General features: G+C 40.9%; 1 protein-coding gene and 4 non-coding genes across 5 annotated transcripts; all 5 read left to right on the plus strand.

The window, feature by feature from the left end:
- The first annotated feature begins 863 nt into the window (after window positions 1-863).
- Window positions 864-24677, plus strand: NOP58 (NOP58 ribonucleoprotein). The gene is made up of 15 exons (XM_032190469.1): window positions 864-978; window positions 3618-3694; window positions 5467-5519; window positions 7347-7471; window positions 8204-8340; window positions 9458-9522; window positions 10798-10932; window positions 11784-11929; window positions 12880-13006; window positions 13621-13784; window positions 14414-14548; window positions 15779-15840; window positions 18456-18589; window positions 23400-23524; window positions 24283-24677. Exons 1-15 carry the CDS (start codon window positions 934-936, stop codon window positions 24337-24339), a joined length of 1587 nt encoding a protein of 528 aa, XP_032046360.1. The 5' UTR covers window positions 864-933; the 3' UTR covers window positions 24340-24677.
- Window positions 5791-5879, plus strand: LOC116491018. The gene has a single exon (XR_004253454.1). It is a non-coding gene; the product is annotated as a small nucleolar RNA SNORD70 (small nucleolar RNA).
- On the plus strand, window positions 10100-10187 carry LOC116491019. The gene has a single exon (XR_004253455.1). It is a non-coding gene; the product is annotated as a small nucleolar RNA SNORD70 (small nucleolar RNA).
- Window positions 12034-12117, plus strand: LOC116491015. The gene has a single exon (XR_004253451.1). It is a non-coding gene; the product is annotated as a small nucleolar RNA SNORD11B (small nucleolar RNA).
- On the plus strand, window positions 13161-13246 carry LOC116491014. Its single transcript, XR_004253450.1, has one exon. It is a non-coding gene; the product is annotated as a small nucleolar RNA SNORD11 (small nucleolar RNA).
- Window positions 24678-26671: the final 1994 nt, after the last annotated feature.

Here is a 26671-nt window from a genome sequence, read left to right on the forward strand (position 1 = left end):
ATTGGTGCAGTACCTGCAAAACTGGTCTCTGTTCAGCCCATAAGACACAGGCACGTCAACAGAATTCATAGTTTCATTTTTTAGCAACCTAAACACAACAGAGAACACGTTTAAAAATAAAAATAACACTTAAAAACAAACAAAAACTACCTAAGTCCCTTCCCCAAAAAGCCCAAAGCCCTTCTTGCTCCTACAGCCACCACCAAGCCTGCATTACTTCCTTTAATAACCTCGCTTAATTCTCAGGTGTAGTATCACTTCTCTAATTTCTCTCATTTGTAAGTAATGTCAAACAGCTGAAATCAATTATCATTTGCCTCTAGTAATTCAGATGGGAGTTTAACTTCCTTCTCCACAGCTGTGCATGCAGTTCAAGAGGCAAATGGTGTAGTATTTTTAAACCCATTGGCCTACCTATGCTGCACAAAGGCTCTCCGGTCTGTCGAAAACAGCTTTCCTAAAGCTGACCTTCAACCTACAACTGATCTGTAATCTCATAATAGCAGCGCAGGTGCTTGGGAGGGGTTAGTGCTGGTAAAAAGGATGAATACCATGTTCTAAGGGCCTCCCTGAGCCAGCAGTACTGAAGCAGTGCTTTAGAAGTAGAGAGAACCTGGAAATTGCCCTTTTAGCTGAATGCCACCTCTGTGGTAACGAGTTCCTGGACGTGGTTTGGTTACAGCGCGTACAGGGCCCGCTGCCGGCGCTCCGCAGCCGCTAGGGGGCAGCGGCGCCGCGCGCGCTCCCGCCCGCCACGTGTCTCGCGGGCGCGCGCGGCGCTTCCCCCGCCGGCGGGAGCGGTTCCGGCGGGGCCGCTGCCCCCGCCCCGCCTCGCCCCGCCCCTTCCGCCGCGCTCCCGCTCAGGCCGCGGTTCGGGCCCGCGCTGCTCGCGCACGTGGCCGCGCCGCCAGTAGCCAGCCGGCAGCCGGCAGCATGCTGGTGCTGTTCGAGACCGCCGCCGGGTACGCCATCTTCAAGGTGCGGGCAGCTGCCGGGGGGCGAGCCGCGGGCGGGGTCCTGCGCCCAGACGGGAGGGGTCGGGGGCGGCCGTGCGGCCCGGCCTGGCTCGGCTCGGCTCGGCCACCCGCGTGGCCACGCGGGAGAACGGCGGAGCGGGCGGCGAAGGGGCCGTGGGTTGGGGCGTGTGAGGAGCACCTGAGGTCCCTTGGTTTGCTCAGCCCCGAGCAGAGCAGGCTGAGGGGAGGCCTCATGGCGGCCTGCAGCTCCCTCACGAGGGGAGCGGAGGGGCAGGCGCTGAGCTCTGCTCTCTAGTGACCAGCAATAGGACCTGAAGGAATGGCATGGAGCTGGGACAGGGGAGGGTCAGGCTGGGGGTTAGGGAAAGGTTCTGCGCCCAGAGGGTGGTCGGGCACTGGGACAGGCTCCTCAGGGCCGTGGTCACGGCATTGAGACTGCTGGAGCTCAAGGAGCGCTTGGACAACTCTCTTAGACACATGGTCAGATTTCTGTTTGCTCTTGTGTGGAGCCAGGAGCTGGACTCAGTGACCCTTCTGACCCCATCCAACTTGGGATGTTTTGTGGTTCTTTTCTGTGCCTTTACAGGAGGGGCTGAAAACAGCCCGTATTATAATCAGTGAAGCCAAAGTCGGCATAAAGCAATGGTAAGAGGAGAGAGATGCGCAAAGAGAAATGCAGAAGTTCTGCAGAAGTGCTGCAGTAGCAGACGGGTGCAGATGTCAGCAGCTGGGGCATGGTGCCTGGCTGTGGTGCGTGTGCGAGGCAGCTAGAGGGCACCAGGCAGCAAGCAGCAGAGTTCACAAGCAGGCTTTAAACACTTCCTGTCTGAGAGAGCGGACTGCAAATGGTACCTAGCTTAGATAGCGATAGAGCTGGGAACCGTCTGCTGGATCTGAGCATACACAGTATTTTATTAAAATACATGTTTTGAGACAGGCGTTGTTTTTCCATTCTCGTTCTGTTTGCAGTGCTAATGCCAGATATGGAGAGTCATAGCCACACTGCAGGTCTGCAGGGCAGCGAGAGCTCTCTTTTCTGAGACACAGTAGTTGCAAATTTATGTAGTTATATTTGTACATCCATCCTCTATCAAAGTATTCCCTGTAGAGTTTAGCTTCAGTTTGCATTTTTCGTTTTTAAAGCAGCCTCTAGAGATAGTTGCTGCTGCTGTTTTGTTTACTTTTTAATTATTTGAGGGCTGGATGGAATTTGGGCTTCTGAAACTCTAGAAATAGTTGTGGTCGCCCACTCCGATTTTCAGCAGTACCCACAGGTATCCATAGCTAGCATAACTGCTCTACCTTTATGTTTTGGTGGTCAAGTGCTGTTTTCCTCTCAAAACAGGGTAGGTCTCAGCTATTCTGTCATTGGTGTTGCTCCTATCGAAGAAACAAAGAGTCTAAAGAGAAAGGGAAAATGGTATAACCATGTTGTGGATCTCAGAGGGCTCTTCCCAATGAGTCTTGCTATCATGTGGTGCATAAAATGTCTGTAGGCAGCCATAATTTTTATATGCTAGCAACCTCAGTTTAGCAGCTTGTATATATTTTTCTCTGTGTGTCCACGTCTGTTCATAGAAGGTGACAATTCGGTCATCTTCGGGATAGAAAGGACAAACTGTAGCAAGGAGTCAACAGGCTGGGCAAAGGAAGATTTGCCCAAAGGTCTTTTAGTGCTTCAATGTCCTGTGAGAGATGAGTTACTGTGTTTACTTGCTCAACTACTAATTCAGTTTAAAAAATATGGTTTTCTTTGATCTGTGTTCAAAAATCTGCAAGGGAGCAGAATCTTGTAATCCCTGGAAGGATTTTTTGCACTGCACTTAATCAAATTGCAGTTGTGTTGGATCTAAGTTGCAGCAACAAAACCACAATATTTTTGACTGAGGTATTAAAGAACATAATGTTGTAAGGATCTTGCCCATGTTGTTCCCCTGAGCACTTTTCTAGGAATTTGCAGTACACTTGGCATTTTATGAAATGTGTGTAGGATCTAGGACTGTAATTGTTATTCTCCTGCTGTTTAATAGACTGAAAGGAGATCCCCTTTGACCAGAGCTGGGATTAAGCCATTGCAGCCTCTTAAGTAAATTTTGGCTCATTTGATTACTGAGCTGTGGTGAAAAAGTCATCTATCTAGAGACATCCCTCTTTCTTCCTTGAGTTAGCTCAAATTCATGACAATAACTTGTGGGATCACTCCTTCCTGTGAGGTGTCCCAGACATGTTTGTATTTTCCCAGAGCAGAGGCAGGTTTGGTTTTGGGTCACTGGGGTTGTGAATGAGTCTTGTAGGTGGTAGAGCAATCCTGGTTTTGATAAACAAGGAGAGGGCTTTGCTTTGATGGTGCGGGTTCAGAAGAACCCAGCCATTATTGAGCAACTTCTGTAATGCAGTTGAAAGTAAATTCAATGCTGTAAATATTGTTGTATGCTGGATGGAATTATAAAGGTAAAGTTGCTGAGAGAGAATGGTGAAACTGGAAATCATGGTTGAATTAACTGAATCTGTTGAATTAACTTCCAGCAGTTGGGTATGCTATAAATCTGTTTCAGGTCTTCTGTGCTGAATGCAGGTCTGAAAATTGTTCAGAAGTGCTTTAAATATAACTGTGTTGTTTTGTTTTTGTTTTGTCTACAGGTTCTTAATGAGAAAAAGCTCCAAGAAGTTGACAGTTTATGGAAAGAATTTGAAACTCCTGAAAAAGCAAACAAAATGTAAGCAGCCTTATGTGGGGGTGGCAGCTTAGCTTTTGGAAGGACGCGACTGCCTGTGTAGTTCTGCATATCTGAGGTTCATAAAGAAGTATTGATTTTCATTTTTCAGTATTTTAAAACTTAAAAGGTGTGAGCAACAGTAATGTGAAATTAGATACTGAGACAAACTTTAGGTGCAATATCAGAGTGAGTGAAAGAAACATATATTTGTTTTTCAACTTGCAGTGTAATTTAGCCGCAGAAGCTATTACTATATACCACTGAAGCAAAAAGCTAAACAGTATTGTGGGGCGATTTGAATGTTTTGACAAGAATATGTGAGTTTGTAATGCTGAAACTGGCTGAAATAAGGTTTTTGTGCTCACAGGAAATTATTGAAATAAATAAAAAAAAAAAAAGGTTTAATCCATCTGAAACTAATAGCATGTGAATCCTGTAAATCGAGGGTTAGTCTTGTTGCCAATACCATCAGTGACTGTTAGTGCCGCTGAGCAGCTGCACGGGGGGTTGCGGTGTGTGGTGACCAAGCTGGCCTTTCTAGCAAATCATTCTGAGATTGGGAACAATGGTGAATTCCTGCCAAGTCCGTATAGGGTGTTTTTACTGGAAAACTTCTAACCAGCTCTGGTTAGAACAGATACCTCTGAACAAGCTATGCCTTGCGTTTCAGATTTACCCTGCTCTGGAGGAGTATTTAGAGGAGAGGACAGAATATCCCACATCCGTCAGTTTGTAGTGTTGTTAGTCTTGTCTTGGAAACATCATCTTGGCCCCTCGCTAGAGAGGATGTGGCTTCTAATGGATCTGTGCTCCGATTCAGTATTTCCGATACTGTATTTCGTGTGTTTATGAAAAGGCACCAAAATAAGCCTGGAGCTTTTGTTGGGCTTGAGTTCTTAGCTGTAGCATTCAGCTTTATCTGTGACCTTGCTGCTTTTGCAGATACTTGACTCACAAAGAGCAGTGGTTAATCAGAACTGGATTAGTCAAATGCCTGTCCCTGACAAGGAATTTACTGGATTGTGATAGCTTCTTAACCTTAGCTCTAGGTATCAACACCACAGATTATGTGAGGGGGAGAAGGAACTTGAGCCTAAGGAGCTGGCACAGTATATTTAAACGCCGTTCATATGATTTTGGCTCCAGTCAGCAGTTTGGGCATGAAAGAATTTTCTGTTTGCTAGTTGTTTGTTTTAAGCTCAACTCAAAACTTGTGTTCTAACATATAATTAATTACAAGGGAGGATTTGAGGATTCACGGGCAATGCATGAGTTCACTTTTAATGTCTTTGAAAGTGTATTTGGTCGAAAAACAAGTTAAATCTGGGCTGCTCGCAGAGGCAGAAGGTTCCCTTTTGAAGATGAGTGGGAAGATAGTATCATCAGTCAGCAGTGACACCTACTTAATCAGGGTGCTGCTGTCTTGAAAATCAGATGGTTGGTATCTGTCCTTAATTATGAACTACAAATGAAAAAGTGGCTTAGGTTTTCTGATTGTGTTCATCTTAAATAGAAATACTAAATCAAAATTCCTCCTTGAAAACAAGCTTATGGGACGCAGCTGAAAAGTTACATCAGGTTTGGAGTTAATCAGCAGGTTTTGCTCTCCATTGCTCTCCCTCCTTTTTTGAGGGTCTGGATATTGATTTCTTGTTCTTTTACAGTTCCTGTCTTGTCTGTAAGACTGCAGTAGTGGTGACAGGAGAAAAAAAGTTAATTCTAGCATTTCTTTTATGTACATTTGTTTACACGTGTATTTTTTTCTTCTGTAGAGTAAAGCTGAAACACTTTGAGAAGTTTCAGGACACAACAGAAGCTCTTGCTGGTAAGTGAGAGTTAATGCTGTTCTTACCAAAACCAAACCCACCACACTAGTTCATTCATTACTTGCCTCTGTTCTTGCTCTGTTTTTCCTTTGCTTAGTTTTTAGTTCATACTTTTTTTTTTTTTCCCAAAGGCAACTGTTTTTGTTGTTTTGATGTCATCCACTCAGTCTGTAGTGTAGCAGAGACATAATGAAGTTTGTTTTTTTTTATTACCATTATTGCCCAAGTAGTTTCCTGATGAGCATCATGTAGAAGTTGGACTGATGTATGTAGTCTGTTGTCAATGATGGATTCTTGTTGGAACTGAATGTAAGTGATACAAGTCAACATTTCGTCACTACCACTGAGACAACAGACAGATATCAGAGTACATATATTACAAATGCTCTTGTTTTATGGACATGTTGTGCCTGTTTTTTTCTTGCAAAAAATGCTTGTATTGCACTTTAATGAATTTCAGCAGTTTATTGAATATAAGGCCTTCACTTTTTTTACTCTTTAAGCACTCAAATAACTTGACACTGCAGACTGGTTTGAACACAAATGATAAAAGAGCCAGCTAATCGTTCAGGGATGGCATGATTATTACTGCTGAATTCACTGTTACTGTATGACTTCTGTAAGTGTATGTTTAACATCACACTATCAAAGAAAGGATCTTCATATTCAGATGTAGCAGGGATAGCTTATGATGGAAGGTAAGGAAGCAGTTTAAAAACGGAGATGCTATACACACAAGTAAAATGGCTGAGATTGAAGCTGCTGTATGTTTTTCTCTACCTGGCATGTTTTTTTGGAATATGTTGCTTTTTCTTAGTTTTAGGTTCAGATCGTGTAGTCAGGATTTAAAAAAAAAAAAAAAAAAAAAAAGTAAAACTGAAGTGAAGTAGTAGAGTTTGTGGTTTATTTGGGAAAGGGGGGAGATTACTCAGACTACTTATGTCACATTTATTTTGAAGGGAAAATGATCTGCTTGTTTTAACTGGCTTAGGAATTATTGGTTAGCTTGAAAGCTTCATGACTTATCTCCATTATAGAACGGATGAGAGGAAGGAGGAATCTGAACACAGCACTTAGATTTTTACCCTTACATTTCATTAAGGTTCTGGAAGTCAAGAATCATTGGCTTCTGCTATATATACTATGGTGAAGATGTTACATCAATCACAGTTCAGTGGAGCACAAAGCTGACCTGCAGAGAGAGTTGTATAAGTGCCATCTTAAAATACATTGTGTGGGATTGTAAAGCTTTTACAGATCTATTAATACTTGAGTACAAAAAAGTCCCTTTAAAACTCTTTAGTCTGCATGGTGTGTATTAAAAGGGTCTGTGTCTGACTTCCCAGTCAGTGTGCTTGGCGTTGTTCTTTGTTGGACATTGATGGATGGTTATCATCATCAGAGGATGCAAATAAGCTGTTACTCAATTTAAGTTACTGTGGCGGTGGATTAAGGGACCTGGAAAATGGTTGGTTAATTAAATCACACAAAAAATGTTCTCTTAAAACCTTGCTTTCTGAAATGTGAAACCTATAGCTAAAGTATACGATGTACATGTAAAATTCCTTAAAATTGAAAGAACTAAAACTGAAAGGACGTGGAGAAAGGTGAGGCAACTGGGAGAAGGGTTCTTGATTTGGGCCTTCAAAAGGGCAAGGATACAATTTTCTTCTATTGATTTTAGCTATTTCATGGTAAAGTAGTACTGCAACTCAGACTAGAGCTATGGTGGGCAGTCAAAATAAAAGCACTAAGCTAGAGGTCCTATTGTTACAGGTTTTAGGAGGGGAAAGAAACTACATCTTCGGTCTTCTCTTTTTCTACAGCATCCACAGCTCTTGTAGAAGGCAAGCTCAGCAAGAACTTGAAGAAAATTCTGAAGAAGATAGTGGCAAAAGATGCTCATGAACAGTTAGCTGTAGCAGATGCCAAACTTGGGGGTGTCATAAAGGTGATAAATGACTGCCATTTTTCTTTTGTCTCATGCTACTGAAATCTTACAGACGGATTCCAGAGATTTTAAAGTTGTTAATAATGGAACATGTTGCTGATGTTTTGTTTGTGATATGGAAGATAGCTAATCCTTGTGATCAAACGTGTCCTTCAGTTCCTGTCTACCAGAGGAAGGAAGAAGTACAGTAGAGGTGGTCTGCTTTCTCTGCTATCTCCTAGGTGTCAAATCCTAGATTTCTGTCTTGTGTTTGAATGTTGCCTGTTCCAAAGACTTTTATTCTGACCCTGTTCTCATCATGTCTTAGGAGATTGGTGTAGGATGCAAAAGGAGTAGGATTCCATGTTGAAGTGAATATTGCCAAGGACAGTGAAATAATTACTCCGTTTTGTGCTCTGAAAAAGATCCCAAAACCTGAAAATCTGAACACTCTATCTTTGAATTTTCTCTCTGTAGCCAAACTCTTAATAAACTGCAAAATCTTTGGTCTTCATTTCCGGTGTCTACATAACAGAGCCTTAACTGTAAATTTCCCCTTCAAATTGTGTGATTGTTACAGTGTAGAGAACTGAGAGTATCACTGCCTTGAGCATCAGAGAAGACTGGACCTGTTGAGTGACCATAGGATGGGAGTGGGAAAGCTGATTTTACTAAGATAAGGCTACTGGAAGAAGGACTTTAGAGGAATGCAGTTGTCATCATTGACTTGGATCATTAATTTCTACTCTGCAGGATAAGTTGAATTTGAGTTGTATACACAGCCCAATGGTTACAGAGCTGATGAGAGGAATCCGTTCACAGATTGAAGGGCTTATTACAGGCCTTCCTTCTCGAGAGATGGCAGCGATGTGTCTGGGTCTCGCACACAGGTGAGTTCCTAGAACACCTTTATTTCGTCCCATGTTTTCTCCACTCCTTTGTCCTTAGCCATGTTATACTTGAAGTGTCTGAGTGCATGGCATGGCCTAATATTCACTCTAAGTCACTATGCCTTTGTATCTGGAGTCTTGTTTTATAAAGGTTTACACTTACACTCTAAGGAAACCCATCAACCTCACCCAAAGTCAGTTGATAGCTTCCTTTTGCTTGTTGTTTACTATAGGATTTTGTTTGAAATGTCTCTGTAGCAGTTTCAACCATTAAAACAAGCCATGTATGGTTTGTTTAAAACTCTGCTGCCACTTAGAGACAGGAAGAATGTGATTTGCTAATTTACACTGTCATATATACGTTATATAATGTCTTTCCCCTCTCTGCATCGTTATCTTGTTAGGATTAGTGGAGAATTAGTTAAATACAGGACTGTTGGATCAGCACAGGGTCAAACATTCATGAGTAGCTTTTAATATTCTTACATGTTTTGGTGTAGCTAATTCTTTAAGAATGGATTTTTTGCTGTTAGGATGCCTTGAAAATAGTCATTAATATTGAAAAAGTACTTTGAAGATGGAAGTCCTCAGTGTTATCATGCTTCAGTAGTATACTGAAAACTTTTAAACATACATGGAAAGCCAAATGCAAATAGGCTTTTCCAAACAGTGAGAATCTATCTGTTCTAGCAAGTTTCTTCTCTTACTAGCATTGCTGGTATTTGCTGCTGGGTCAGTAGCATTTTGTGGATCACCTCCAACCACTGCAGAACCAGAAGTGCTGTTGACAGATAGCTTTTGTGGGGAACCATGCAGAAAGAAACCAACATCAGGAAATAACCTGCCTTAGTGTTGGCGTTCACTGGTGCATGTGGTAAAGATAGCCTTAGTTTTCCCTTTCACCTTGTTTGTAGCATGTGTGCATGTACAGATGTCACAGCTGTTGTGAAAGCATGTGTCAGCTGGACTTCGCCACTGGTCACAGGTGAGAGTGGTCAGTGAGATAAAATTGAATGAATGTATGGGCAGCCATACTCCTGTAAAATAGGAACAAGCAGGGCATGCTTTGCGGTGGGATGTCAGGAGGCAGATGAAACTGTACTTTTGTCTTCCCCAGCCTTTCCCGATACAAGTTGAAATTCAGCCCAGACAAAGTAGATACCATGATCGTCCAGGCAATTTGTAAGTATATTTACAGCTTAAATTATTCATGGATTCAGCTTAAGATAGCTGACTTCTTTACAATGGTTACAGAAAAGTATTGCTGTCAATTTCCTCCTAGCATTTGTCAGTAAATTGGGTAATTGTGTTCAGCTAGGCTTAAGGTTTGTTTCCTTAATAGGGTTTGCCACAAGCAGAGACACTGTTAGGGTGATACAGTAAACTGATGTCCATTTTCTTAGCATGGAGATTAGCAGGCAGTGTTCAGCCCTCTGAGGACTTTGCTTTCCAACATGCCTTGCCTCTGAGTAATTTTGGGAGAGTGTCAGGGCCCCACAGTCAGAATTTCTTGAGTCTTCATTTTGGTGGTAGCTTGCATAGAGGGTAATGTGGAGACACTCTTACGTTAGATATATAAAAAACAAAACACTGCAGTATTTAATGCTGTATTTCATGTCCTTGATTTCGTAATGGAAAAGACTGAAATCCTAAACACAGTTAGGAAAGCCTATTCCTCATTTTACCTTGACATCAACATTGTGATCAGCATACTTGCTGTGAGGTAGTAGTGAGGAATCCTGTTTGGAATATTAATTCCCAGACTGTTGTCAATGATGAAACATAGTTAAGCTGAAAGTAATGATTTAATTCAGCTCCTTCGTCACTACCACTGAGACAACAGATGGGAATGTTGGTATTATGTTAGCGGGAAATATTTTAGCCTCAGGGCTCTGTAGCGATATATGCTGTGGGTGTTACACCGATGTCGTAAATCCAGTTATCGGTCATATCTGGTAACTGGTGAGCCCGTTGGATTTGTTGGATATATTTATAAAGGCAATTAAAGGGCTTATTACAGTCAAGTAACTGAATACAAGATCAGTTTCTTACAATTACAGGCTTTTTCTATAAAGTTTATTAGATGGATGATTTTTGCATCAGTCTTGTGTGGGTGGCACTAAGAGGAAAAGTCACGCTAGCTCCTGCCCTCCTTCCGGGAGAATGTGCTTTACAGCTGTTGCAGGAGTCTGTTGTCCAAGATGGTCCCAGTGATGAAACTTTCAGGCTGCACTCAGGGGAATTCTAATATTTCTACAATATTGTGCCTAAGATTATGCAGCTCTCTGAAGAGTTAGGACTTCTAACATACTGCAGCTTGTGTTTCATTCCAGAAAGTCTTCATAAGGATAAAATACTTTTGTTACTGCCCTTTACATTATTTAAATTTGTTGATATAAGAGTTTTCCATGTTTAGATTACATTCAAGTAATAGAAGTCCATTCTTCTTTCTCTTAGCACTTCTTGATGACTTGGACAAAGAACTGAATAACTATATTATGCGCTGTAGGGAATGGTATGGTTGGCACTTCCCTGAGCTGGGTAAAATCATCACAGATAACCTAACGTACTGTAAATGTGTGCGGAAAGTGGGTAAGTAATAAGGAGGCATGAGCCTGAAGTATGTTTCATGTTAGTATACAATGCATTATGACAGGGATTTGTAGACCAGCCGCTCGCTCATCCAGCGAGTCATGATCACATACACAATCCTGCTATCAAGAACTGGGCTGGTAGAAAAGTAGCATATGCTGTCTGTATCTTGATGCAACTTAGAATTCTGAAGCTTAATAGAAAATCAGTAGCAAATGACCAGCCAGTTTTTCATGGACCGCCAATTCTTACAGTCACAATTAGCACATCATTTTGGAAATTAGCTGCCAAATACTGATGTCAAGAGAGTCACTACCTCTTTGTGGCTGTTCTCTGAGACTACAGCTGCTATATTTTTTCATTATAACAGAAAGAATAGTGAATACATTATTTCGGACCCTCACTTTTCCTCTTAGGCATGTATGTTGCATAAATTTTTCTTTTAATAAGAATTTTGCAGTTAAGAGAAAAACTTGTGGTTTTAAGGGAACTTTTTTTTTTCTGATTGTAGGAAGAATTACTTAGGCCTGGTGAGTTGTAAATGACTGCTTGCTTCCTGGTATTCTTCCTTTGTTAATCTTGACTGAAAATTTTGCAGCCATCAGCTACTGAAAAGGTGAAGTGTTTAGTGTCACAAAACAAAGTCTTTTTTTCTAGTTCCAAATTTAATCTTTCTAACCATTCTCAGATAGTATAAACAGAGTCTGAGCATTAGCACGTTTTGGGACTTTAGAATAAGATGATGGCAGACTTGACTCACTGTTATTTTGGCCTTTTATCTTTGTCTCTGTTCTTTTTGTACTTGTTCATCTTGCCCCCAGTGCAAACATGCTTTCATTTGTCCCCTGCAGGAGACAGAAGAAACTTTGCCTCCTCTGATGTTTCTGACATCCTACCAGAGGAGATCGAAGAGGATGTGAAAGCTGCTGCTGAGATTTCCATGGGGACAGAAGTATCAGAAGAAGATATAAACAACATAATCCATCTCTGTGATCAGGTATGTGCATGTATGTGAGTAGCAGTAGGAACTCGATGTTAGTTAACAATATTAGAGCCTCTTCTGCCAAGGAGAGATTTTCCCAGGCCTTTCTAATACAGTTATGATGGCAGTGATGATTCCTATATTGTTGCTTTCCTGATGTACAAACATGAGGGTGCACAGTCACTACCTCATCTGAGCCATCTCAGACTGCTGGTACCTGCATGAAGTCTTCTGAACGTGGTAGTCTTACTTTTGAGTGGGATTTTGATGTCAGCGTTTTTTGTAAGCCCTTGGAAGAATGGTAATGTACAGCCTCTTTCTAACCTGTCAGTTTTGAAGTTAAGTCATAAACCCTGGGTTAAAAGCAGAACACTGAAGTCCAAAAAGAATTAAGAGCCCTATCCTGCTTTCATTTGTACTGCCTGTGAATTCCTTCTGACTTCAGTGGTGCCAATTGTGACTTTACCAGGGAGTGGCAGGGTTAGGAGTAGTGAGTTCCTGTTCTTGGTCTACACTGGGCTACTTTTTTGTGTGTTCTAATTGTGTGTATTTGTATAGGAGAAGTACAGAGCATTTATCCTATTTCAAGAGAATGGTGGCAAAGATTTATGTGAAAACTAAATGTTCCAAAGGTTTTGTCCTAAAGAAAATGTCCTTACTAAGAATTCTTGTTCTGCTTCGCTGTCTTTGGCATGTTGTCAGCTGCTTTGTCAGGAGCTTTGCTGAGAAAATAAGTTGTATAGAGGAATGAGCAATACTGATCCAATGTACTTCGTGGACAGAGCTCTGCTCTGGGAATATGCCCTATATAAAGCTTTCTATTACTGTGGTTCTTGTCTGTCTGCAGTTTGCGCCATTAGCCTCATTGGTTAGAATTCTCAGCACTTCTTCTTTCAATACATTTACCTCTTAGATTTGTCTGTCAGCTAATACTGATTCCTGTAACCAACCTCTGTCTTTGCCAGGTGATTGAAATCTCCGAGTATCGGACACAGCTGTATGACTACCTGAAGAACAGAATGATGGCCATCGCTCCTAATCTCACTGTCATGGTGGGTGAACTGGTTGGAGCAAGGCTAATTGCTCACGCAGGTGGGTCATACTGGCTTAGCTGACCTAATCAGAGGTTTTCTTTGAGGAGCTTGTCAGCTAAAAGCATTATGCAAGGCCCTGATGAGCACCTCTTGTTAAAAGGAACGTGGTTCTTGAGGAGTCTTGAGAATACCAGCATGAACTTGGTTTGGTAGTAGTCTGTGATGATGTAGTTCTTGGTTGGCCTGAGTTCTCTTTGGAATATGAGGGCAACTTAAGTCACTACCTCTTCTGAGACACTGAGCTCCCTGCTGATAGTCCAGTAACTATTGACATAAGATAATGAAAAGCTGGCTTTAAGCTTTTACAGTCAGACCATCTCAAATTAGCAGCCTTATTTTGGGTCATCTATGCTTCAGTTGTGTGGTTAATGCATTATTGCTGCCAGGACAGTGTTTTATTGAGTTAGACTTCTATTGCTGAAATTGCACCAAGATAGTTAATTTAAGCATGAAAGATTGAAATGGCTTACCTGTCCTTCAGGAAATGAGCGTGAAGCAGCCCTTAGAGAAACAGATGGCTCTGAGCTTGCTGCTTTTGAATGCTTTAGGAGTCTAGCATCCTGCTTGTTTAGCTGCTCACCTGAAAAATCACTCTGTGCCACCTCTTTCTAGGTTCCCTCTTGAATCTGGCAAAACATCCAGCTTCAACGGTTCAGATACTGGGTGCTGAGAAGGCACTCTTCAGAGCACTGAAGACGAAGCGGGACACACCTAAATTTGGCCTTATCTATCATGCTTCTCTGGTGGGACAAACCACTGCTAAAAACAAAGGAAAGGTGAGTTGCAGAACAGTTTACAGGGTTGGCTTTTTTGAAGCATGTAAGTCTGATTGCTTGAGCTTCCCATTGAGATGCTTTCCATGGCCTGCTCTCTTGTGCTTTGTGATTATGTGGAAAGTGCCACTGTCCCACGAATCTTTGGGTGTCATTTGTTCTTATTGGGAAAGGGGAATGGGGTTGTCCATCAACATAACCAAGTAACAACAGATGCATTCCTATTAAGTTGTGATGTAACATTAGTTTTCTCAATGTGTATGTTACTACTTCCTTCTATGTGATAGTAAACTATGTAAGCCGTGACAGGTTTTAGTCTTGCTTAAAAATCAAATGTGTACAGTTTGCTAAAGGTAGTAACTTTCGTGGCTTGCTTTAAAGTGCTTAGGTATTTTAACACGTCAGGGTGACGGTGTGATTTGCTAGGTTTGGATGTTACTCCCTTACGAAGAAAATACGGTGTTAAATTAACAGTATTTCAGTGTTGAAGAATATGCTTTTTTTTTTTTTTTTGATTAAACACTGCTAGTAAATGGTTGCTTTGTTCTTCTGTTTGTGGGTATGGTTTCTAGATCAGAGTGAATCATCCCCTTATGTTCAGTCTTAGCATTTAATATTTTGGCCTTGCACAGATTTCTCGAATGCTGGCAGCTAAGACTGCCTTAACTATTCGTTATGATGCCCTTGGAGAGGATACAAGTGCTGAAATGGGAGCTGAGAACAGATTAAAAGTAGAAACGAGACTGAGGCATTTGGAAGAGAGGGGGGTAAGTACAGTAGAGGACTGCATCAAGCTGACATTCTTGAAAAATCTGTCTCCTATACCTCTTAAGTTTCTATCATATTTTTTGATAAACTGCTTTCAGAGTCTTTGCTAGTGTCATTGTATTTCTGTAGTCTCTCCCAGCCTTGGCTGGAGCAGTAGGGTTTGTAAGCTTGTTGCATCCTTTTGTATCATTTTTTCTTGTTTATGTGCCTGTCTTCAAATACGTTATACTGAAAAGTCTTGATTCTGATAAAGTAAAATCATATACTTACGATCTACTGTATCTCTGTATTAGTTGTAAAGGTATATTGTTACTTCATAGCTTCTTCCTTTCCCCCTTAGAAAAAAGGTCTTTGGTATCGTGTTGTTCCCCAAAATGAACACGGGATGTTTAGTATTCAGCAGCCAAAGCAAGATGTTATTTACAGCAGAGAAGATGCAAATTGCTGCATTACCATCCCATCACCTAATACATGTCTTGCCTCTCTTTACGTGCTGTTTCATCTGTTGCCATTGGCACAGCATGCTGGAACAATGTCGGGTTCACTTTCCCTCTTTTAGCTGGTGTGCCTTCTGCATGTGATCTTGCAAGCTACGACTGGGTGCAGTCTTCTAAGCTAGAAGATCCGATGCTAATGCTGTAGTGCTGGCATTGCTAGCATAGAAAAAAAAAAAGAATCCAGAAAAACTTGCCTACTCCTCTGAGCATTTCATGAGAGGCAATACTTCCCATGGAAACAGAAGCATGGAGACAGGTTTGTTAATACCAAAGCACCAGGTGATCACCTGACAGTTGCAAATTTAATCCAAATCAAGTTTTGAGCCTGTGTTGTGGTTTTAAGGTTGGCTATATGCCAGGTATAGTGTGATACCTGCCCTGACATGTGATTATCCTTGCTATAAAAAAAAAAGTGCACAAATTTGAGTTGGTCTTGTGAATTTAGAGGTATGATGCATGTGGCTGTGATATGTTCAATCCTGTACTAGATGCCCTTTAATTGCATTGGCTTCTTGAAGAGCCATATTAGAGAGACACATGCCTTTTTCACCCTGGTTACCTCCCTGTCATTATGCTACTTCCAGGTGTAAGACTCATAGTTACGCCAGAGCCTGACCAATAAAAGCCGCTTATCTTTCAATGTTTTAATTCCCTTCAAAGGTTGTGAAACTTGTGTTGTGAATTGTTTTCATTATGAGTAATTTGTTTTTCACTTCTAAATTTTTATTTTAGATAAGAAGAATAAGTGGCACTGGAAAAGCCTTGGCCAGGACAGACAAGTATCAAAACAAGAGGTGAATGTTTTTTCTTTTCTTTTTCCAGTTTGGCTGAGTGTAAATAACTCTTTGTATTTTTATTCCTGAGAAGCTTTTTGGTTGTGGGCTGGATTGCCTTGAGATCCAGAAAACGTGTTCTTTGCTCTTAAACACTGATAACAAGTCCCATCACTAATTGGAATTTCTATGTTCCTGCATTTTACAGTTGTAAAGCCAGTGAACTGGTGAAACAGTCCTGATTTTCTAGTAGTAAATTACTGATGTTATCAGATAACAAGCAGAGTTAGATACTATCAGCATCAGCCTCAGAAGTTGAATAGCTGGGGAGTTAATATGTAGCAGCTTTATTTAATGCAAGTCTGAATAAGTTAATTTTGAGAAAATCAAAATTTAAATTTCTTCGACACGTTTTGAAGCTGCCCTACAAACCTACTTAGTATTATTCTTAGGAAAAAAAAAAGTTTTGAACAAAGCTCAAGTCCCATATATAATAATATTCTATCTTAAGCAATAGAGCAGTTTCTGGTGCTTTAAATGACTCTAAATTGCAGCTGAGATGGCTGAATGTCTAAGGGTTGGAGCATGTTGTTAATCTGAGCTGTGACACCTGGGTTTTTCCACTGAATTTGTTGGCAGGTATCTCGCTTAACTTGGCCTTCTCATTCCGGTAAATTTTTGGTGTGCAGAAGGCACATGCTCTGCAGAAATAGGGTTTGGTGCTAGTTCTGTTAGAAAAAATAACACTTTTGCACCTATCTGCAGTCTCCAAACAAGCATCTTTCTCAAGGCTGGCTGTAACTTGCATTTCCATGTGCTCAGCATCTCCAAGTGTAGTGATGGCTGTGATTTCTGGAGTAGCTTTTGAAAGGACAACCATGTGTCAGTGAATGAAGCATCAGGGTGTATAAGGAGGCAGTAGCTTAGGGAGGAGAGGAGACGACATGAAGGCTTTTCGTCTTTTGAAATGGGGAGTTTTGAAGTTTTGCTGAGACATGTTCCTACTGTTAGGCATGCTCTGCAAACATGTCTAGGCTTGGGGAGAAGAGATGCTGAAGATAATACCTTGCTGTACGGCTTAGCCTGGCTGTTTAGAAGGGGAAGACATAAAATGCTCATTTCATGCATTCAAGGCAATACTGAATTCTGGAACTGCTGAATGTTTTTTCGTTTGTTTGCTTTTTTTAGGAGTGGGTTGAATTCCTGTGAAAGTTAGAACTACTTTGTAACAAGAGTCTAGTGCCTATACACTGACTGAGGCGTCTGTCCAATTATCGTTACCATTGTAGTAGAGTCACGGTACTACTGCTTTATGGAGATTGTATAAAGGGTTAAGCTAATGTTCTAAGGACACTGGCAAGAATCTCCTAGTCTTGTAAGGAACTACAGATTCAGCGTGAATTAGCTACATCAAAGTAACGTTTCAGAAGCTTGTTGTCAGGTAGCTTGCAGAGATGAGGTTCAAGCCAAGTGTTCTTATGCTTTCTAGAAAAAGATGCAAGGGAGTGTTACGCATCGTCATGTTTATTTGCTGATTTTTTTTTTATTTATTTATTAGTAGGATTTTGACAATGACAAGGAAGCCACTGAGCTCTTTCCTGGGTTTAACTGAAACAGAATCCAGTGTTTTCAAGAGGCTATGTAATCAGTTTCTGCAAAGCCATATGCAGTGGTCATAGCCATAAGAAAAATCTGTGGTGCTTAGAGGAGCAATTGATGGCACTATTACCATTACCACATACTTCCTAGTCTAATCACTAGTCTCAGTTTTATTTGTAACTTGTGCAAGGTAGCTACCTCAAATTCCTATGTTACAGAAGTGCTTAGAATATGGCTGGGGGAGAATAGTGTAGGGTTACTGTTTTAAAATTCCTTTCTCCTTGAGTAGTGATTCTCAATGAGTCAGAAAAAAAAACTGCTTTATAGATATTAGATGATTCAACTGCCCTTGAAAAGGTTCTGAATGAAGAGCACTGGTTTCAGAGCAGCTGGTTCTCTGCACCCTTTACAAAAGTTTGAGGCTGAGCAAAGGAGCATACGATATTAAGGAAGAGGGAGTTAAGAGGGAGTTTCAATAAGATTAAGTATTCACCTGTCTGTCTTATCAAGTCAGTGATACAGAGGTTAACCATTACCTTTCCTTTTGACTTGTGTTCTCTTGAATGTAATGGTGGAGAGGCAGTGCAGAAAAAGCAAAAACTAAGCTACTCTTAATCCTGTATGTCTGTTACCCTTAGGATACACTCGTATGGACCCCAAATTTTAGGGAGCCATGTGCTGGTAACTATCCAGCTGCCATAGGAAGGCTTTCAGCTGCAAAGAGATCAAAGGGGTGATTTAAATGCTCTGTATCTGTAGAGTCTCAAACAGATACAAATCAGAACTGCTATCTTCTGTTCAGATCAGATAGTTGTATTTCATGGGGGTATCTCCTGTAGTGACGATTACTGATTGATGAACAATTCATGTGATGAAGAAAGGACCCGACTGCGTGTAGATGCTTTGCTAGCTGAGAAGGATTGATTCGCTAATGTTTTTGAGAGGTTGTACCTGAAAGCTACTGTACAACTGCAGTATCTTACCTTGGGGGCTAGCTCTCCTTTGTTACTTAAACCATCTTGCTTCTTTTATTACAGTGAAGTAAAAGTATATGACCCGTCTGGTGACTCCACGCTTCCTGCTGTTTCAAAGAGAAAAAAAATACAGGAGGTGGAAGAACAGGAGGAAGGGGTTGCTGTGAAAGCAAAGAAGTTCAAAGCGGAGATGAAAGGTTAGTTGCTGCAGCTGTGGTGCTGGCATATTGCTGCATGCATCGTGCAGCGGGATTTAACACTGACAACCAGCCACTATACCTGGTTACTCTCCTCAGTTATGACATAATGTGTTAATGATAATAGCCTTAAACAGTTGTAAGGATAGAAGAACACTTCGAAAAGTAAAATCTCTACTCATTCTTCTTACATTTTCGTCAAAGAATACTGTTTCATTATGCAAGGAAGTGTTTCAACATGTAAACATAGAACATTAGAACTCAAAGTTGGAAGTTTCACTCTGAATTCATGATATGTGAACAGTTAATCCCTGGTGAGCTAAAATGGCTGCGGCCACACTTGTTCTTTACTTCTCTGAGATACTGTGTGAAGAAAGGTTCTGGACTTTAACTACAAAGCACTCTGTTTTTTGTAAGGTGGTTCACTTCAGCCAACATTTTCCATCTTTTCTCCTCTGTCCACTTCCAACATCTCTAAATGGCTGACCTAATCATTCCTACATCAGTGGAGTACCCAGTAACTTGGGACTTTATGTCCTTCTTGTGAGACCTTGAGCTTGAACTGCTTCCAGTTCTGTCAACTGCACATGCATGGAGGCAGGGACTGTCAAAGCTTCCCTTTCTGCCTTCTCTGTACTGTTGTGCTCTAGAGAAGTTGGAGGTAGGCTATCATGGTAGCTGTCTATAAGCCTCTTAACACTCAGCTTAAACTGAGGTGAACTTTCTAGATGCTGGTTGATAGTTGGTTTACGGTGTCAGTGTACGTGGATGGAGCAACCTGTAGGAACCTAAATTTAGCTGAGAATTAAAGTTTCACTGGAGGGAGAAACCTTTATATTGTGAAGTTGAGATGTGTGCCCCAGCTTGTTTTCATGTGCTTATAATGAAACAAGGACAAATGAGTACTTTGGATGCCTGAATGTTGCCCATTTGCTTTTTGGACAGTGTGGGTGTTTTCACATCTACTGCTTTTGGTAATATTTTGAAGTAACTTCCCTTACTGTAGCCTCAGAATCGTTCCCTTGGGTCTCCCTTCCATTGTCAAAGTGTTGACATCTTGTAGGTGTGAGCTCCTTGCAGGTGAAATATTACAATCATTTTCAGCCTGGCCTCTTACAGTATGAAAAGATTATTTTTATTCAGTGGTTCATGTGTTTATAGAGGAAAACTTCCGTTTGCTTTACTTTTTGGAGCATTGTTACCTCTTAGTTTAGGGGATTGGAGCTTAGCAGTTATCCTTGAGTTACCAGGAATTACTAGAGCTGTAGACAGTGTTTAGAGTATTGGTGAACTGCTGAAATCTGTTCTGTTTAATTTCAAAAACTTGAGAAAACCTTACTGAAAGAGTAGGGCATCCTTCAATGGTTCACAGCTATTGTTTTTACTCCAGTTCTCTGTATCAAGTGGGTCATTTTACTGGGACACTTGGGCATTAGAACTATGTTCCTAATGTGTGCCAGATGATTCAAACTATGGGAGGAGCAGTTCCAGAGAGCTTATTGACCTCCTATCAACTATATGCAGATCTCATCCTTTCAGCCTGTCTTCCTGTACCCTTTAAAATAGCACTGTCACTAAGTTTGCAAGTTCTTGTTTGACCACCCAACAAAGTACACAGATTTTCCTGACACAGGCTAGACAGACGGTGACCTTGCTCTTTTTCCAGTTGATATGTTTGCACAGTGTGCTGGGGGGGTGGTGGTGAGCCAAGAAGTTTGTTGAGTGGTTCAGTGAGTTCTGCAGTACACAGGAGAGTACAGAGGAGGTCCCAGCATTGAGATTTATATTGTATGTCCACTTGCATATGCACAAGCCTTTCATTTCTGCTGTTCTTGGCCCTGGTTTTTCTGGTGCAGTGCTCTGTTAGGCTTTTCTCTGGTCAGATTACACATCCAGACACAACGTTGTGTAAGAAGTCTCTGCCCCCTCCTTTCCTTTGCTGTTTGTGCAGCTGCATGGTAAATGGTGCTGGTGGAAAAGATGTTCAGGAAAAAGGTGAATTCTTTAGCCAGATAAGTGTGATCCAGTTCATATTACGTGAGGAAGGTAAAGAATGAGATGGGAAGTTGTCACTGAAAAGTGATTTGTCAGACTATTACTTTATTATTCACAGCAAAGGGGGAACAGTATTTTGCATTGTGCTATCCTGAAAACAGAATGTTACTGCAAGGTGTGGTGTGTGGTGTTTGCTGTCTCCCCGTTGGGAGTGCATACATGGCAGTACTTTGGAAAGGAACTGCAAATGGGGGCACTAAGGAGGGAGGCATGACTTCAAACCATCGTTTACACCTAAAAGGAAACCAAGCAGAAGGATAGTGCCTGAAATAAGTTACTTAATAAGTTGTTTTCTAATACAAATCTGTGTTAATGGTAGGGGAAAGGAATTATTTTTGTGGCTAGAGTCTGAAACTGGATGTGGTTAAACAGAATGCATACCACTAATGGGGCCAGCCAGTGCCCCCAGTGAACTGCTTAGCTGAAGTGTCAGAATATAGCAGCAGCTACTCACTTGAAAAGGTGTTGCAAACAGAAACAAATTAATACAGGGAACACTGCAAGGCACAAGGCCTTAAATGCCAGCAGCATTATGAGGTGGTGTCTTCGATAGGCTGTGTGACTTGATTCTGTATGCATCACAAGGAGGGGGGGGTGCATTAGACGCTGTTATGTAAAAACTTGGAGAAGATTGGTAGAAAATGGGTGACTGGAACTACTACTAGTGATTTCCAGTGCTGTGCAGGGCTGTCAGTCAAACTGCTCTTCTGGGTGCTGCCTGTTGTGTCTTGGTGCCTGATGGTTGTTATGATACACAGCTGTTGTCAACTGCTGTGTATCATTAATCCAGCTAGGCTTGAGTGACTTAGAACTGTTAGATCTGCAGGGAGAAGAGCAGCACCCTCGGAGCCTCTGTCCTCATTCTGCCTAGGTACAGATATGTGAAGTCCTGCAATGAGCTTTGCTAGAAAGCAGCAACTTAAATCTTCCTGTAGGCGTCTGCTGCCAGCTGTGAGAAGTGACAGTGCCTGTGAGCGTGCAGTGCATTATCTGTGGTTGTAAATTGTGACAAGTTCCACTGCCTGATGTGTCATACTTGAAGACAGAGTAATAACAAGTTTTTTCCAGGGTACCACCCAATGTTTTGCTTGAAAATGCATAGCTTACCAATCCTGCTGAGTGAATATGTATAGCCTAGTGAAATGGGATTTGTGTACTGTTGGTACAGTATAGCTTTAATGTAATGACTTATTTGTGCCACTTTTTACTTGTGTGTGTCTTATACAAGGAGGTAAGGATACTTATTCTTACATGGTTTTAATCCATTACACTTGTACACTGTTCACTGTGAATGATGTGTGTGGCAGAATCCACTTAAGGTCATATATACCAGTTCTTTTATCTGGAATCCTTTGCTGGCTTGCTTCTGTCACTTTTTTAATGTCAAAAACCTGCGTGTGTTAGCTAGCTGTATTTTGCTGTGGAAATGTCTAGAAGTTTTCTACAATGAAGCCTGTTCTATATCTGGAGGTTATGTTGGAGGCAAAGATTGAAGTATATTTTTGACTCATAATCGCATTGCTGCCCTGAGGAACTAAACTTGTGACAATATAATTAAAATGTTAGGAGGTTGGGTGTTTTTTTTTTTTTTTTTTGTTTTAAAAATAACAGCACTGTTTTTGTTTTTGTTCTTCTTGTAAGTGATAAGTGAGTACGCTTTCCAAAGGAAATGGATTCTGTTTTTTTGGGGGGAGTTCACTGAAAAAATTGCTTCACAGCTCTGGTAGCAGCTGCACATACCACAAATGCTACTAGTTTTGGCATCTTGGTTTTGCAGCTACTGCAGGACAACGGTTGCTATATTATGAATGTACTCATGAGTACTACATACTGAGAAATTTGGTATCTAGCACTGAATCAATTGTGCAAATAAATTCAACTTGGGTACACTAAAGTAACAGCCTGGCTACTGCATAAGCTGTCAGCTGGTTAGTGATTTCTGCTTGTTTTCTTTACCGAGAGGTTTCTAGGACTATGGCATGTATTTTAGAAAGATGAGTGGTGGTAAATTATAGTGTCTCTACCACTGTGATTAGATGTGCCAGCTGTCGACGAATAGTTCTGAAAAATAAATGTAAGAGAGCATTAGTAAATCTCTCCTTGGGTTAACAGTCCTCTCAGCTTGTATAAATAATTCAATTCCTGTCTTCCAGGGCAGAGTTTCTGCTCTTGCATTAAATGTTTTATGTCAGTTCAGCATTGAGATCTTTGTGTTTGCCAGTCTAAACAGTTAAGAAAAGATTGCTGATCTGCTTCGTAGCAGATTTCCAATGCTAAGATAAGGGAATCAGTGGAGAACAACCTACTGCAGGCTGAATGCACTTCTGATGTGGATTGTTGAGTCCTTCCAGTGCTCTTGTGATGCCGATGAAAATATTTGCCTAACTGTGGACAGTCTGTTTTCAGAAAGAGTACCTGATAATTTGGCAGGCAAATAAAACATGCAAGCTTGTTTTTTAAATGTTGAAGGCAACGTATAGGAGTGCTATTTGTGCTAGGACAGGTGAATAGTGTTGTCACACTGTCAGTTGTCTTATGTAGCTGCATGTTTTGATAATAGTAAGGAATAGTTATGCAAGCAGGGGCGAAGTAGATTAAAAATAGGTACGGAAATATGTAAAGGGGAAGAGTATTTTTTTTGTGTTCTTTCTTAATATTTTCATTGCATCCTCTCATCTCCTAGAAAGCTTTATCTTTTGCCTTAAACGCTTCTAATAACTGACAACCTGCCACTTTTATTCCTTCTGTGGTACAGAAGAAGAAGCAGATGTAGATGAGGGTGAACCTGTCAAAAAGAAGAAAAAGAAAAAGGAAAAGAAAAAGCAAGCTGATGAAGAGGAGTCACAGACTGAGGAACCACCCACCAGCCCCACAGTTGAGGTGAGGCAGAATTCCACAGCTGCTTCACCCTTTTTGGGAATGAATTCCCTTCAAAGTACATGGAGTGAGGGGAAAATATTCTTACCTATGTAACTCAGGGCATACAATAACTGTTTTACTATTTAGCAACTTTATTTTTATTATATATATCCGTCACTGTAAAGTCCAAGAAGATTTGCATTCCAAAATAAAGTCTGGGAAATCTGTGGTGGTAGTGCATCCATGCACCAAGAATCTTTCCTCTTCTTTCCTTAACACACCCTCAGCTTTAGTCTTCATTATTTATACCTCTTCTACAGAGGTCCCTTGGTGCTAATCCACAGGCATCCCTGTTGTTTAGGGCTCCTGCAGAGCAGAGGCTGTACCTGCTGAATAGATGAAGCATTGTTTGATGTCTCCTAGCAGCAGCAGAGTAGATGCTGTAGCCAAACTAATTTCTCAGTTCTGAAATTCTGCTCTTAACATCGGATTTAATTTTCTCTCCTTTGATTAGGGCAGCTACACTGTCAGATGTACACTGACCACAGTGCTGAGCTGCCAGTGGTTGTGACAGACAGCACAACTTCCCTTGCCCCCTGGCCTCACTGTGCTGTAACTATCAAGTCTATTAGCAGTAGAGGAAGGCTCCATCTCTTGAATTGTGCTGTGCGAAGCGTGGCAGCTACAAGGATGCTTTGAGTGAGCTCTGTTTCTTAGCTACCTGTGTTGCTTTGCTTCTCCATTATAGTTGATTCATAGCAACGTTTGTTTGTTTCCAGAATACAGAGAAAAAGAAGAAGAAGAAGAAGAAACCGAAAGATGAGGATGAAGACTGAGAAACAGGGGGAGACACAGGCCATGGGACAGCTGCTTCAGAGTAGTATTTCTTGACAAATTTTCTTTAGCCTATTACTAAAAACTTGTAACTTCCCAATATTGCAAGAAGGCAAGGAGATGCATTTGATAGCTATCTTTTGTCCTGGAACAGGATACCTCTGTGTGTCTGTTACTTGGAAGGATTGGTGGGTTGTTTTGCTGTTTCTTTAGTTGAAAAGCTTGAGTAAATCCTTTTTTCAAATGCAGTCCTCATTCGTTAAAAAAAAATAAATAAAAATAAAAACATTTTTATGGAGATCTTATGCCTTTGTCTTTTAACTTATTTGCTGGCTTTCTAACCATTGTCAGGACCATTTCTAAGATTTATTGTTTTAAGAGAATGATCAGCAAAATCCTCTTTCTAAATGTATAAATGTTCTGTTGTAATTTCTTATCTAAGGAATTCAAAGCTTGTAAATGTTCTTAAGTTCTCCATAAAATTGATACAAATATCAGTGCGTAATATAAAAGATGCATTGAACAGCTGAGCTGTGAAGTCTGCAATGTACTTCTCAGGAAAAGAACTTTTTAATCCTTCTTGAAACATTTCAGTTTTGTTGCCCTGACTGACGAGATTGAGGTGCAGGTTTTGAAGTAATGTGGGTTGGTTTCCAAATTGCTTCTGCGGTTGTTGTGGTAATTTTCTTCACTTGATTTTTAAAATAAGCATAGAGTAAAATGACTTTGAGTTACCTGATAATGAAATAGAAAAGGAAAGTATTTTTTTATTTGTAACAGAAATAGCCATTTGCTGGTTTTGCCATTCTCTGTTGGGGTTACAAGATACACTAAAGAAGCATCATGTGATGAAGGCACTTGGAGCTTAATGTTTATTTGACTATGCTCACCACACCATTCCTTAATTGTCAACATTTTTTTTATAGGTGTAGGAGTAGACTCTTAACCTAAGCGAAATAGCAATGTCATTAGCAGGATTTAGTAACGTTTCAGCTAGTGCAGCTGGTGCTTCTCTGTGGAATATAGTGTAATGACTAGCTCTTGTCATCTAACTGCCTGTGGTTGGCTTATCTTTTAGTGTAAATGGACATATTGAATCCCTAACAAAATTAGTAAGGTGTTTTCTTCATGCACTTTGACCGGTATCACAAACATTAACTTCATTTCCTTTTTCTCAGGAAGATTGTGCTGGGTTTAACTGCTATAATTGAGGAGACTGGTCAGGGAGTATCCTGAAGCAGTGTATAAGGACAGTGTTGCTGTACTGCAGCCGTCTCTTATACTAGGTGTTATGTGTGAGGCCTTCTGTTGCAGTCTGCAGTTGTTTTGCTATGCAGAGATCTGGATTGCCTAAGAATACCGAGGCTTTTACACGTTACCTGCTTTTTTGCTAGAAAGGTAAGGTGAATTTCAGCTTAAATCTTTTGACAGGTAGCAAAGGTGTTAGAAAATGATTCATAATGTGATAGAGGACTTGGCAATTAGTACATCTAGCTTTTTATTGTAAATGGATTTTCAAACAGAAATCCTTACAGACATGGGAGTTCAGTTTCCTCTGAACTCTTAACGTAGTCGCTTCATCAAGTCTCAAATAAATTGTGTATGTGCTGCTCAGAAGCTGCCCTATATAATTTATACCCCAATCAGAAAACTTGTGTGAACATCAGTTGCCTAGTAAGTTTAATGAGGGGTCGAACTAGAGTGAGGATATTTCTGCATAAACACTTTCCTCACTTCTGCTTATTCCTTAGATGAGTCACATTCACTTGTTACCAGTTTTCATACTCAATGTTTTTAGGGGCTTATTACTGCAAGTCAGTGTCCAGTGTAAGTCAGCTTCCCTGTCCCAAGGCAGACTGTTGCAGCTCAATCGCAGTGTAGCACACCTTTGCCTCTATTCCTGCTGCAGTGTTGGGAGTGTTAATATCAAGTTAACTACAGCTGCTTTATTCTGCTTCAGAATTTCTGAAGTGCAGTAGTTTTTTTTTTTTGTTTTTTTTTTTTTAAATGAAACTGCTTTGGAGAAAACAGTACTAAGAGCTCTGTGTATGTGATCCAGAAATATTGGGTGGAAAAAAGGATGCGAGTTCTAAGCTTCTCAGTCCTGGATAGATCATGCATTTGTCAGGTACCACCTCTTCTAACCAGGTAAGGAAATAAGTACTCTTTGTTCTGATTTGAACTGTTAAACCTCCTTATCCTAGAAACAATGAGCTGTGTGTCCCAAGGGACTGCTGCTGAGACATTGATAAGTTTATTGAACTTGATTGCTAAATATGATCAGTGAAAATAAACAGCAATGATAGACTGCAGTCATTGTAAGCCAGGGTCACT

Source organism: Aythya fuligula, chromosome 6 (assembly GCF_009819795.1).
Source record: "Aythya fuligula isolate bAytFul2 chromosome 6, bAytFul2.pri, whole genome shotgun sequence".
Lineage (NCBI taxonomy): Eukaryota > Metazoa > Chordata > Aves > Anseriformes > Anatidae > Aythya > Aythya fuligula.

Bases quoted from the DNA above. Each gene is read 5' to 3' on its own strand.
- NOP58 (XM_032190469.1), top strand. From the start codon at position 934: ATGCTGGTGCTGTTCGAGACCGCCGCCGGGTACGCCATCTTCAAG. The intron at 5,520-7,346 runs GTAAGTGAGAGT...CTTTTTCTACAG, and splicing joins CACAACAGAAGCTCTTGCTG to CATCCACAGCTCTTGTAGAA. The intron at 11,930-12,879 runs GTATGTGCATGT...TGTCTTTGCCAG, and splicing joins TAATCCATCTCTGTGATCAG to GTGATTGAAATCTCCGAGTA.